Below are 13,051 nucleotides of genomic sequence, written 5' to 3'. Positions count from 1 at the left end.
TAGACCCATCATTAATTCAGAAACCCAACCGGCTTTTCTCATTCCCACTCACCCCATGCTGGGATTCAAGGGTTGATGCCCCAAAGTCCTGTTCACTTGAGGAACCAGGCACCTCTGTGTTTGCCTTCTTTGGACTAGGGATTGTCCTAGTTGTCTCACCAGAGTCACCACAGAAACTCAGACACAACCTTGTACCTCCTTTAATAGCTATTTTTAAAATCTGGAATCTGCACACACACACACACACACACACACACACACACACACCACTCCCCACCCCCATTTCTTTCTGCTTTAACAGCTTTTCTGAAAAGTCTGGATCTTTTTCCTTTTTATTCATAGTAGAGGGGAAGACCTTACTACATGTAGAAGGAAGACTTATGTGAGGGGAATTATCAGGGGCATTTAACACAGACCTGAACCTTAGGAAGGGCCTCATTTTCACAGACAAATTTATGTAGGAGTCAGGCAAAGCCTCGATTTCAAAAGTCACATGATTTCCATTTTAAAAATTAAATGCTTTCCAATTATTTGAAAAATAACTACTGTTTCCATGTTGAGGAATATGGGGATTTAACTGATGTGATATTTCATTCTACTGATAACACTGACGTTTCTATTACTACTGCCATTGTTTGTTTCCATATTTCCCATTTGATCCTAACTTGCATCTGACGCACTAGTGGGCAGGAAGATGGCTCTTTGTCCACATGGGCACTCCCCAAGGACAGGGGAATGAGTCATCAAACTGGGTAGGAAATGGAAGTAGAAACTGAGTGTCTGCTTCTTTCTGAGACTTCTTGGTGCTGACCTTGTGTGTACCCACGGGGCCTCCGGTCAGGATGCAGATGTCTGCAGCTCTAGGTGACACCAAACACTTGGACTATGCCAGGTCTGCCTGATGGGCCCAGCCCGAGTGAAGCCATCCAGGGCTGCTCTCTTCTGCTCTGTGACCTTCAGCAATTGCTGCTGAGACATCTGATTGACTCCTTTGAAGACACCCAACTGCCTCTCCCACCATAGCCCTCCACAGTTGGACCCACTGGTGGCCCCTCACCCAGTCTGCATGTGGCAGGTACTGTAGCTTGTGGGTCACTAGGACCACTGTCCTCTTATCATCCCGGAGCAGCTCAAGGATCCCCGCCTGCATCAGATGGTCACTCAGATGGACGTCGAGAGCTGAGAAGGGGTCATCCTGGGTAGATGGGAGAAAACAGGGGCAAGCATGCGGGTGGGTAACAGTGGATGTAAAAACCATCAGTTGTACATGCTCTGGTTTAGGGACTGACACCATTTCGCTGTGTGTCCTTGTACAGTGTACCTAACTTCTCTGGACCTCAGTTGCCTAATCTTAAAATGGGCTATCAGTCATCACTCTCAAACAGGTCTAATCACAAGCACTTCCTGACTCCTGAACCTCCAGTGACTCCCCATAGTCTATTAAGTCCGAATCCCTTAGCACCCTAATCCAGACCCTTTCCCACCTGCTCAGTCTTCCTTTGCAGCCTCACTTCCCATCTGTCTTGTAAAAGCTCCCTATGCTCTGATTTCCAGGGAATCTGCCCTTCCAGGCCTTTGCCCAAGCTTTCCCCTCTGCCTGGAGTGGTGATCTGCCTTTTGTCTGTCAGGTGAACTATTATTCATCCTTCAGCACTTCCCCTAAGCACCAACTCTTCCTGTGTCCTTTCCTGATACCGAGCCTAGTCTTCCCTCCCACTGTTCCAGTGATACCTCACAAGAAGTCAGATCTGATAGCTATTTGTCTACCCTGTACCGTGGGGCCCTCAAGAACTGATATCCCCTGTGCCCGTGCCTAGTACAGAGTAGGAGCTTAAAAGTTAGCTGAAATAAATTAAAGTATCCACTTTACTTCTCTCTAACAAGGTTGTTTAAAGCTCACAGGGAATCATGAATTAGCTAGTACTTTGTAAAATGCTATGCCTGTGTCAGATGGTAACAAACACTGTGAAGCTTTCCATTATGCAGTGAGTTTAGTGGGGAGGTGGCGGGGTGGAGAATAAAGCTAGGATCAGAGACCTGAGAGTCCTTCTTCCAATGGTCTGTCCAAATGGCTCCCTCTTTCCTTCTGTTTAACTGACTCACTCTTTAATACTCTCTTCTATGAAGCCCTCCCTGATTACTCTTGTCCTCACAATTGTCTCCCTGGACAAGGCCCTTCATAGTCTGTCACACAGTTTGGCTTTCACGTGGGCTGTGGCTCTTGAGTATGGGTGAGCTCTGTCTCCCTAATTAGACTCTAAACTTCTGAAACCAAGGGCTGTGTCTTGGAATTCTTCAGTATCAACTAAGGCACCTCACACAGAACTTGGCATGAAGGAGGGCAGGTATAGCTAAGTTTTATCTCATGTTTGATTATTAGAGGTTACCTGGAGTGCTGTGTTAAGAAGGATTCTGAGGCCAAGTTAAGTTTCCATGGGAAAGAAAACGGATATCAATTAGCAATGTCTGCTCTGGGCATGAAACAGGAAGTGGCAAATCACTTTCCACGGATTTGTGATTCTTATATTTGGGCTAAATAAGTATTAATAGGTTGGGGATGTTCTACAAAGAAAGGGCCTATAATTACTGCTCGCTTCCCCTCATGGCTACTGCAGAGCTGTGTGAAGTCCACATTGATCATTTGGACTAATCTTCTCTCAGTTTTTCCATCAATAAGATCAGTAGGGAGGGAGGGAGGTGGGAGGGGGGGTTCAGGATGGGGAACACATGTACACCCGTGGCTGATTCATGTCAATGTATGGAAAAAACCACTACAGTATTGTAAAGTAATTAGCCTTCAATTAAAATAAATTAATTAATTAAGCAAAAAAAAAAAGATCAGTAGGTAATATCTCTGGCAGGAGACGTTTGCTCCTGGAGAGGGATGTTGTTTGGTGATGGGGGGTGTGTGTGTGTGTGTATGTGTGTGTGTCTGTCTGTCTGAACCAAGGGGGCAGCTAGACACAAGGACCTCAAGGAAGTTGCTGGCTGGTGCACTCACCAAGAAGACGACGTTGGTGTGCTGGTAGAGGGCTCGGGCCACGCTGATTCGCTGGCGCTGACCACCGGACAGGTTGATGCCCTGTGGCCAAAGGGGAGGAAAGGTCAGGCCCACACAGCCCTTCAGCAGAGACTGTCCAGGCCCCTACTTGATGTGAGCTCTTTGGCTTCCTTCACCTCTTTGCCCCTCCTCATCTGGTAGAGAGGAGGAACTTATACACGTTCACTGAATTCATTCAGAAGTGGGGAGAATGATCCCCAAGCCTTTGACAATTCATCATGTAGGTGCTAGGGACCATCTGACCCATGAAAACCAGGACAGAGGAAAGTGAAAGCCTCTCAGTCATGTACAACTCTTTGCTACACCATGGACTATACAGTCCATGGAATTCTCCAGGCCAGAATACTGGAGTGGGTAGCCTTTCTTTTCTCCAGGGGATCTTCCCAACCCAGAGATCAAACCCAGGTCTCCTACATTGCAGATGAATTCTTTACCAGCTGAGCCACAAGGGAAGCCCAAGAATACTGGAGTGGGTAGCCTATCCCTTCTCCAGTGGATCTTCCTGACCCAGGAGTGGAACCAGGATTTCCTGCATTGCAGGTGGACTCTTTACCAACTGAGCTATTAGGGAAGCCCTAGGAAGGGGGGATTTAAATCACACGCCAGGAGGACAGCCATGGGAGAATCCTATTCATCTAAGCTTATGGAGGAGGGACCCCACCTGAAGATGGAACAAGAAGAACAACCCTGAGCCTGGCACAGTGCTGGGCAGGCTCTCAGTACATACTCAGGGTGTCAGTGGAGAGGTCAAGCCCTCCCCACCTTGGGAAAGTGCTAAGCTGACCTCTGCACCCAACAAGACTGGAAACTTGTCCAGGACAGCCACCAGCCCAGGGCTCAAGGAGATCATTTTGATTCCATGGCAGGCACTCTCCAGCCTTCCTCCTCTTTCATTTCACATTCCCTGCTCTCCCTGAGAATGATCTCAGGGCGTGGTGATGGTGATGGGTGGGGAGCAGGGGAGGCCAAGGGCCCCAGCTTTGAGTAACTCCCCTGGAAGTTGCTACTAACCCGTTCCCCAATCTGGGTCTGGTCTCCATGGGGCAAGATGTCAATGTCTGGCTGCAGGGAGCAGGCTTCAATGACCATCTTGTACCTGCAGTGGGGCAGGGTGGGGACACAGCTGAGCAGCCTTGCCAGAGGTGGGCCTGAGCTTTTGCAGAGGGTCATTACCACCCAGGCAGCTATGCCAGGATGAGCAATGGCTTTAATGGGCCTCATGATGGGTGTGAGCAAACACCACGTGAGCTTGAAAAGAGCTGAAGGCAGCACCTGACACCATCTTGGAGCAAGTTAAATATTTGAAGGATGAAATTGCATGGGAGCAAATAGCCATGTAAGTGACAAGAGAGGGCCTGTGGCCCCTGTGTGGTGGGAAAAACTAGGGCCAGAGCCCACTCTTGGGGCACTGCCAGGGAAAAATCACTGCTGGTTTGTTGAGGCAGTAAATGATGATGACTGCTCAAATATTTGCCCAGCCTGTTCCCCTCACACTTCCCTGGTCAGCCCTCAGTCTGGGTGGGTGCCAGCCAGGGTGCATGGAGGCATCAGAGTGTCTAGTGACAGGTACTTGGGCGTTAGAAGATGGGATTTGAAATCCATTTCTGTCACTTCCTGGCTGGGTGGTCTTGGGCAGGTTACCTAACCTTCCTGAGTCTTGGTTTCTTCATCTATAAAATGGGGATAATAATAGTACCTGCCTACTGGGATTGGTGTGAGCATTAGAAGAAATCATGAATACCAAGAGCCTCTGGAAAGAGCTCCATGGGTGTCAGCGGTCATTAGCCCTGGAGGGATTTGTGTGCGAGCTGCAGAGCTGGGGGTGGGGAATCACGAGAATGGAGAGGGCAGAGCACTAGGGGAGCCTTTTTACAACCCCAAGAGGAGGCATCAGTGTGCCCGCACCTCCCTCCCCTCCTGCCCTCTCAACCACAGGAGCTGGACTGCCCCGGTGTCCAGAACATCCGAATCATTTCCAGATGGACCACATGGAACAGGCTGGAATCCAGATCAGTGGGCTAGAGAGCAGGATGGCGGGGTGAGGGAGGTGGAAGGAGGAGCAGGCAGCTGGCTGGGCTTAGGGGCTGGGGAGGGAGACTCAAACAAGACCAGTTTCTCCCCTCCCCCAGCCTGCCTCCTTCTGGGAGGCTTTTACCGTTGCTTGTTGAAGGGACTCTCAAAGGTGATGTTCTCCTCCACGGTGGCATTTAGCAGCCACGGCTTCTGAGAAGCATAGGCCACTGGGCCTCTCTTCCTGGAAAAAGCAGGGCAGGAGTAGGGGAGGCATTCTCAGGGCGTCACTGTCAGAGGTGGTTATCAAGCTGATGGATAAAACTGGGACTGGGGGGGTGCGCCACGAAGATGAGGAGGTGCAGTTGGCTGAAATCTGCTCTGTGTGTGGCTCCCGGTGGCCTCTCCATCCCCCAAGGCCTGAGGCAGGCTTGGGTGTTGGGTCTTACCTGACTGGGGGATATGGGACCTCGACCCCTCCCTGCTCTCCACCCCTCCCTGTCCCACCTCTGCAGTCTGTTCCCCTTCCCAGGTCTACCCAGAGCCTGGGAGAAGCCAACTAAGTGAACTCTTGAACCCTGAGCTCCTCCTTCCTTGCGTAGCCCTCAAACCACTCAACTTTGATGTTAGCAGCTAACTCTCCAAATGGAAATTTAAAAAAGAGCAGTGTTAAGGAAATCATGTTTAGCGTGGTATGGTTTCTGCAGACAAAGAAAGAAAAAATGGAAAGAAAAAAAAAAGAAAAGAAAAAAGATGACTACAGGGATAAAAATGATCTGGTGTGAAGGGCTTGATGCCCGGAAGCAGCAGTGGCCTCCCAGCCACGCTTGGAAGCACAGCGCCCTCCCTGGCCTCCTCTGCAGCTGGGTTGGACCTGGGGGGCTGCCTTCCTGAGCTCTGTGACTCCTCAGGCCTGACAGCCCCTCTGAGGAAGTCTGCCCCGGGGGCCAGTGCTCGGGGTCACAGTACCTGATGTCCGCATCAGCTGCCGTCTCCCGCTCGGGGCTGCAGCAGGGAGGGAAAGACACACATTCAGGGTTCACTCGAGTGGACTGAGCACTCCATAGACATTCTCAGCTCCTTCAGACCCAGCGGGAGTGCCTTGATAACCCCTGAGATGGAGTCTGTGGCCACAAATGCTGCAGGTCCTCCTGGGGAGCCTCCACTGCCTGAATACAATCGTGGTGTGTGAAATTACAAGGGAGAGTGGAGGGAAGGCACCTTGGGTGTAGGCTCATGGTGGTGGGAGGCCTTCCTACGTCAGAGCTCAACTTGTGGCTCCTGCAGACCCAGCTTCTGAGTCAGGGCTCGGATGCACTGGCCGAGCTCGTGGGCTGACACGGCTGCACAGACAGCTAGGGCACGGAGTGCACTCTGACCGCAGCTGGCCCAGGTGGAACAGGCCACCATGGGTGCCTGCAAGTCCAGGGGTGGGAACTCACAGATGAGGCAACTCAGGGGGGCACCTAGAGGGCTGAGAAGGGCTCCAGGTGTGATTCCCATAAGACAACCGTGGAGCCTGCGAGATCCACCCAGAGGGACAGGGTCAGCTGTGGTGGCCATGTGGCCTGGATGGACCCCAACTGCTCCAGTGTCAAATATTCTGTCCTGTTGCTCTCGTCCACATGTTCACACTTGTCACATACCGTGAGGACTGCTTTTTGGCTCAAGAGTTACAGTCACTATGGCTAGAGAGGCTGGGCTGTCATCAGGCCCTGGCACTTGGTGACAAGGTGGGAGAAACGGCGGAGAACATATGGGGATGTGAAACCTCTGTGGAGTTGGAGAGTGAAGGCCAGACACTTACACTGACTTACAAGGTCAAGTCAACCTTCCCAGTCCTGACTTCCCACCACCTCCAATGTGTCTTGATTGTCTTGCAAGAAGTGTGCTTAGGGAGGGTTTTGAAGGTCTTACAGCCACATTAATCTATTTCACTTGGATGTTTTAGAGAACCGGAACATAAAGCACATAGAACATAAAGCAACAAGACTGAATTTTCTGTCTGGCCTGGGGGATACCCACCTTCTCTCCTTATAGCTTTATTTCTCAACTTTTTTTTCTTGATCACCCCTAGGGCCATTTTGGACATATTTTTTCCTAATTGTCCTTTCCCTGCCACATTTATCTTCCAATTCAGTGGGTTTTTTAAAAAAAATATATTCATAAGTTTGTGCAACCACCACTACTGTCTAAATCCACAACATCTTCATCACCCCTAAAATAAGCCCCATATCCATTAGCAGTCATTGCCTTCCTCCCTTCCCACTACTCCACTTTCTGACTCTATCCGCTATGAAATTTTAAAACCACAGATCTACTGTGTGTCTGCTTATATACTATGGCCCTTTGGACCGCCACAAAACATTGCAGTATCTAAGATTTTCCTCTCCCGTTCCAGATTTTTCCCTCTTTGAGAATGCATGCCTCACGTATTATAGGGCTTCATATCTCGAAGTGTATGTGGACTATACAGCCCTGAATCTATACTCAGCAACCCTCCCTGCACCACACACCCTGCCTAGTCCTTCCCCCTGCCTTTTTTTTTTTTAAACTATTTTCCTCCCCTGTATTCCCTCTTCTTCCTTTTTAAAAATTGGTCACATGGCGTGGCATTTGGGATCTTCATTCCCTGACCAGGGGTTGAACCTGTGTCGCTTGCAGTGGAAGCGTGGAGTCTTAACCACTGAACCACCAGGGAATTCCCCCAAGCCCCTTCCCTTTATTGGGGACCCACTTCCAACCCAGTCCCAAGGCTGTACCTGGGGTCTTCTCCTGTCTCGCTGTCAGGAAGGCTGCTGGGGCACAAATGGGAAAAAACAACAGCAGTTACTTCTCCCCCGCCCATTGCCTTTATTTAGATCACATTGTGTCTTTGGGGAGAAGCAACCTCCACAATCCCCACCCCTCCCACCCGTCCCCAGTGTCCCCGAGTGGCTTCTCAATTTCTGTCCCTCCTACAGCCCCTGGATGGGCTTCCTCCAAGTAGCAAGGGCTTCATCAGTGCTCCTGGCACCACTCCCAGCAGCAGCAAGGCTGGCTTGGTGTCAGGATGGCCTTTTGGTTGGGAAAACTAAAGCTCAGAGAGGGAAGGTGACTTTCCCAAGGTCATAATCATTTCATACAGTGTTCTCAAACTGTGGATTGGGACCCAATATAGGGTCTGAAATAAGTAACCTGTAACTGCACTAAAACAAACAAACATACAACTCCCCCACCCCAAAACCAGTTTGCAGCACATGTGGTCAAGATGTGTATTCTTTGTGTAAAATTTTTTCTTGCCTATCAATGCATAAATGGAGCAGACTGTGATATAAAATGCATTTCATACTGTGAATTATAGTCAAAAAAATTTTTTTTGAAAAACACTGTGTGAAGTGACCTGAATTTTGGTGCCAACTTTGCTAGTGCTCTTTCTCTTGCCCCAGGCCACCTCTCAGCCTTCCAGAAGCAACCTTCTGCCAATAAAGTGTGTACTTCTGATATGCACATTTGGGGAAAATCAATCTGTTCTGTTTTCATGCAGATCTTACTTTAATAAAGCCAGATAATATTTATTATAATCTTGACAAGCACAGTGATAAGCACTGCAATTAGTCCAGTTCAGTTGCTCAGTCGTGTCCGACTCTGCGACCCCATGGACTGCAGGACATCAGGCTTCCCTGGCCTTCACTATCTACTGGAGTTTAGCACTGCAATGCTCTTATCTATTTTAAAGTTCAAAAAAACCATATGGAAGAGATCTCTTTATAGACATGGAAAGTGAGACTTTTGAGAGTCTAAGTAACATGTCCAAAGTCACACATCCAGCAAATAGCAGAGGAAATAGATTTGTCTGATTCCAAAGCTCCATGCTCTTAATGGCTATGTTATATTGCTTCACTATGACTACCCAGGCCATAGCTCTGATAAATTTCTTGCAAGGAAAATCAGGATGGATAGAGACAGAGATGGGAAGAAGACAGATGAAATTCTCTTCTGTCTTCTGCTGAGGGGCAGAACTTAATGGAGACCTTGATGGATTTATAATCACCAACTCCCTATGATCTTATTCTTCGATCTTTATTAGTTTCATTTCATTCTCTCAACTCAACCTAACTTGTATTGCTTACTCATCAGATTGCTGTAATTTATGGACAAGCTGGTAACATGAAACAGATAAAAAACTCAAGCTTCCAAATTCCAACTCTGCATCCACAGCCCAGAGAAGCTTATCTCTGCAGTCTTCTGCCTTGACCGCTTCCAGAGTTGCAAAGGCTGTTATTTATCTGGAGGGAAGCACATCTGTGGCCTCCCCAAGGACGCCAGGGCACAGGGAGCTCCTTCGGCTCTAACTCAGTTTGCATCATTATCTGGGCTGCTCAATTAGCCCTTATAATGGACTACTTTCCCCTCTAATAAGTTCCTGTGTAAATCCTTTATCTCCAGTGGGATTTTAAGGCAGGAAGAGCATCTTTTTTAGCCCCCACAGGGCTTAGCATATGGGAGATCTGGTATAAATGGAGGTTGATAACAGACATCTTTAATTATTTGGGAGGAAGGAAGGGAGGGGGGCTGGCACTCAACGTGAGGCATTGTGTGCAATTGTTTGTATCCATGGTTTCATCCTCACAACAACTCTATAAAGACGTTTTCCATCTTACAGAAAAACCGAGGCTTAGAGTTTGCCTGATGTACCCAAAGGTCAGAGCTAGGAAGAGGGGAAGCTGGGGTGTGAATCCAGGTTCATCGTCTCCTCTTTCTAGCATAGTTCCAGCCTTCCTAGAATTAGCCTCCTCATTGTCTGTATTTGTCTTAATCTGAAAAGGAAAGAAGGGTACACATGGCATGCAATTCTGATCCCATTGATTGCTGGGCTCTTAAAGGAGTGTTCCTCCTCTGCCTGCACTTTTGGGACCAAACACTGAGCTAAGAAGACAATCTCTCCACTCCTCTGACCCGCCTCCTTCTCTGCAGCCAGCTGTGAGCTGGGTCCCTGTGTGCACGCCAACCTGAATCATGGCACAGAGCCTGCCCTCAAACGGCTCATGGACTGGCAGAGTGAATCTGACACATACAGAAGTCAGAAAGTTATAGAGGCCAAAAGAAAAGTAGGAGCAAGAAAGTACTATAGAACTTTGGGAGAAAAGTATACAAACACATATGCAAATATGCACAAAAAAGACTGGAAACTTCTGGGTGGTGGGATATTGTATGTGCTCATATTAGGTGGTTTTTGCCCTCTTTACACTTGCTTCTTTTCTCATTCAATGTACATTCTTTAAGAATGAGAGAAAAATATACGTTTTTAAAAGATTTTTTTTGATGTGGACCATTTTAAAGTCTTTTTTTGAATTTGTTACAGTATTGCTTCTGTTTTATGTTTTGGCTTTTTGGCTGTGAGGCATATGAGATCTTAGCTTCCTAACCAAGGATCAAAGGACCAAGGACCCCCTGCACTGGAAGGCAAAGTGTTAACCACTGGACCACCAGGTAAGTCCAAATGTATATTTTACAAGTAGTTTGGAGGAGGAAGAAATCTGAGAAGGTGAGGAAGGGCTCATAGAAGTTACAGGTGAACGGAACCTCAAAGAGAGAAGGCTTGAGACTGGCAGTGGAGGGAGGGAATTCCAGGCTGGGGGAGGAGCTAGCATGAGTGCAGGCAGTGAGAGAAGTGGAAGGAACACGAGCTATTAAGTCTGTATCTGAGGGGCTTCTCTACTCACTGGTTGTGAAATCTTAGGCAAGTCCCTTTACTTAGGTAGCCTGGTTTCCTTATCTGTAAAACTGAGGCCACAGTAGGAACCTCACCGTGACACTGGGAGAATGTATTAACAACACAGCTCATAGTTGGTTGGAGGGAAAGATGAGGATGGGGTTTGAGAATGAAGGATGGAGTAGGGGCGTGGGGAGACCATCATTTCAGCTCAGTGCTTGGTTTCAAAGGTGCAGTCAGAGGAGGAATCCAAAGGCCCCAACACTCATTTAAGACCCCCAACAATAAACAAAGAGGAAAACTGTGGAGACTGAGGTTGGAAGGGTAAGTTAGGACTTAAAGGTCTCCATGGTCCATACATCCTGCCCCAGGGAAACTTACTGCTGCCCTGAAATGTAACCTTTCACCCACAGTGCCCTTTCCAATTGAGATCGTTGGGTCCTAATGCCAAATCTCTGAGGGAGGAAAGGGTTTTTGCTATTGTTCAGATGAGGAAACTAAGGCTCAGACCGGTGAAATAACCCGCTCAATGTCACACAGCTATAGAGTGGCAGAGTGAGAACTACAACAAGAGATCATCCCATTCTCAAGGCAGGCTTGTCTCATTCACACAGCTCCCCTTCTGTCTGCCTACCGTCTCTCCACACCTGCCTTCTCCAGGAACCTTGGAGTGTCATTGAGCTCCTGACCCAACTCCCCAAAGGCTGCAGGGACTGTATGAACAGATGGATCACAAGGCTATCCTGAGAGGAGCTTATCTTTTCTCTATTTTTTTTTTTTTTTTTGCATTTTGGCCACACCCCGCAGCATGTGGGAATTAAATTCCTTGACCGGGGAATGAACCCGCACCCCCTGTATTGGAAGACAGAGTCTTAACCGTTGGACCACCAGGGAAAATCTAAGAGGAGTTGTTTTTAACCCCTGGGGAATCAGGCGTCTCAGGAAGCAGTTTCGCACCCAACCACCACAAGGCAGCAATGTTCTGAGGGTGTCTGAGAGCAAGCAGGGCCTGGGGCCCACACCCTAGCGAGTGGCAGCAGCAACAGGGAGCTCCAGTGAGGCCAGTTTGCAGTTCCTGGTGGGGAGCTGGGATCTTCCTCCCACCTCTAAGCTTTTCTCGGATCCCCGCTTCCTGCTAGCTCCCGGGGGACATCTAAAATCAATCTACCGTGGACACTAACGGCCCTCTTCTTTATTTCCAAGGAAAGAACTTCACTAGAGTCTATCTGCTAATTTTGACCGCTTATCAGAATGTTTTTCTCTTAATGATCAAGGAGAGAGTTTGCAAATTCCAGGTTAATGGTGCATCAGAGCAGAGAGCTGGGCCAGGGCAGGCGAGCATCATTAGAGAGAATTTTGAAAGCTGCACAGTTTTCCCAGTGACCTGGACCCAGCAGCTGATGTGTGGGATCTGCTCAGGGCAGCCACAGTAATTCTTCAGCCTGGAATTCAGGGTGTTACCCCTGGACTCCGGGGCCTCCACAGGCTTCTGTCCACCTAAGACTGGTGAGTCCCTGAGGGTGGGGTCGGGTCTTCTCCTTTGTAGCTTACACAGAGTGGCTTACAAAATACACATCCCGTGTGGGCACCGTATTGGAATAACCCTCCAGCCCCACCTCCAAGGAGCTCAGACACACAAGCATGCGATATGAGGCACCCACAAAGAGGATTTGTACATTCTAAATGTTGGTAGAGAAGTTGGGTGGTAGAATTATGGGTGAGAGCAACAGCCTGGGCCAAGGTGTGTGGGAAGGAGAGAGACATAAAGACGTATTTAATGGCAGTCTCCTAAAGGTCATAAACTGTTCCCAGTTCATTCATTTGGCAGATGAATTCATTTAGCAAAGGCACTGTAGATACAGAGAGACAGATAAGATATGATCTTTGTCCCCAGGGAGCTCACTGCAGCTCTCCTGGGAGACAGGCTGGGATATAATTAAAGAGCAATAGGGGAATTTTTTTCCTGGCATAGAAGTACTTTGTCAAAGAATAATATTTACACTAACATTTATAGGGCACTTGGTATGTGCCAGGTTAAGACTCACATTAACTCCGTGGGTAATAAGGGGAAACCGGTGCAGAAGGGTCACAGAATTTCCCAAAGGATGGAGTCCAGATTTGAACTCGGGCAGCCTGCCTCCTGAACTTTTGATCCTATGTGCTCAGCAGTACTGCTCATCTTTTTCAAGGAAGGAATAAATGAATGGTGCACGCACAAACCAGTCTCCCAGAGCATTCTCTGTTGTGTGCCTCCTACTCCCCTAAATCCCTGCCTGTGCCTCCTG

At 48.5% G+C, this 13,051-nt stretch overlaps 1 protein-coding gene across 12 annotated transcripts in view; it reads right to left on the bottom strand.

Moving 5' to 3' along the window:
* The window catches only part of ABCC8 (ATP binding cassette subfamily C member 8), an 80,743-nt gene that overhangs the window by 15,729 nt on the left and 51,963 nt on the right, over positions 1-13,051 (bottom strand). For 6 of the 12 annotated variants that reach the window (XM_081541461.1, XM_081541469.1, XM_081541464.1 and 3 more), the window contains exons 17-22: positions 7,834-7,869; positions 6,041-6,076; positions 5,217-5,315; positions 4,073-4,157; positions 3,002-3,082; positions 1,058-1,195 (exon numbers count right to left, since the gene is read on the bottom strand). In XM_081541461.1, coding sequence (XP_081397587.1) covers positions 1,058-1,195; positions 3,002-3,082; positions 4,073-4,157; positions 5,217-5,315; positions 6,041-6,076; positions 7,834-7,869 — 475 coding nt within the window. The remainder of the gene's footprint in view (positions 1-1,057; positions 1,196-3,001; positions 3,083-4,072; positions 4,158-5,216; positions 5,316-6,040; positions 6,077-7,833; positions 7,870-13,051) is intronic. The other 6 variants (XM_081541471.1, XM_081541467.1, XM_081541463.1 and 3 more) reach the window with 1 other exon arrangement.

The sequence above is a fragment of the Giraffa tippelskirchi genome, chromosome 11 (assembly GCF_054371585.1).
Source record: "Giraffa tippelskirchi isolate mGirTip1 chromosome 11, T2T-mGirTip1v1.2.pri, whole genome shotgun sequence".
Classification (NCBI taxonomy): Eukaryota; Metazoa; Chordata; class Mammalia; order Artiodactyla; family Giraffidae; genus Giraffa; species Giraffa tippelskirchi.
The sequence above is the reverse complement of the archived record's forward strand: the minus strand, read 5'-3'. Positions and strand labels throughout refer to the sequence as shown.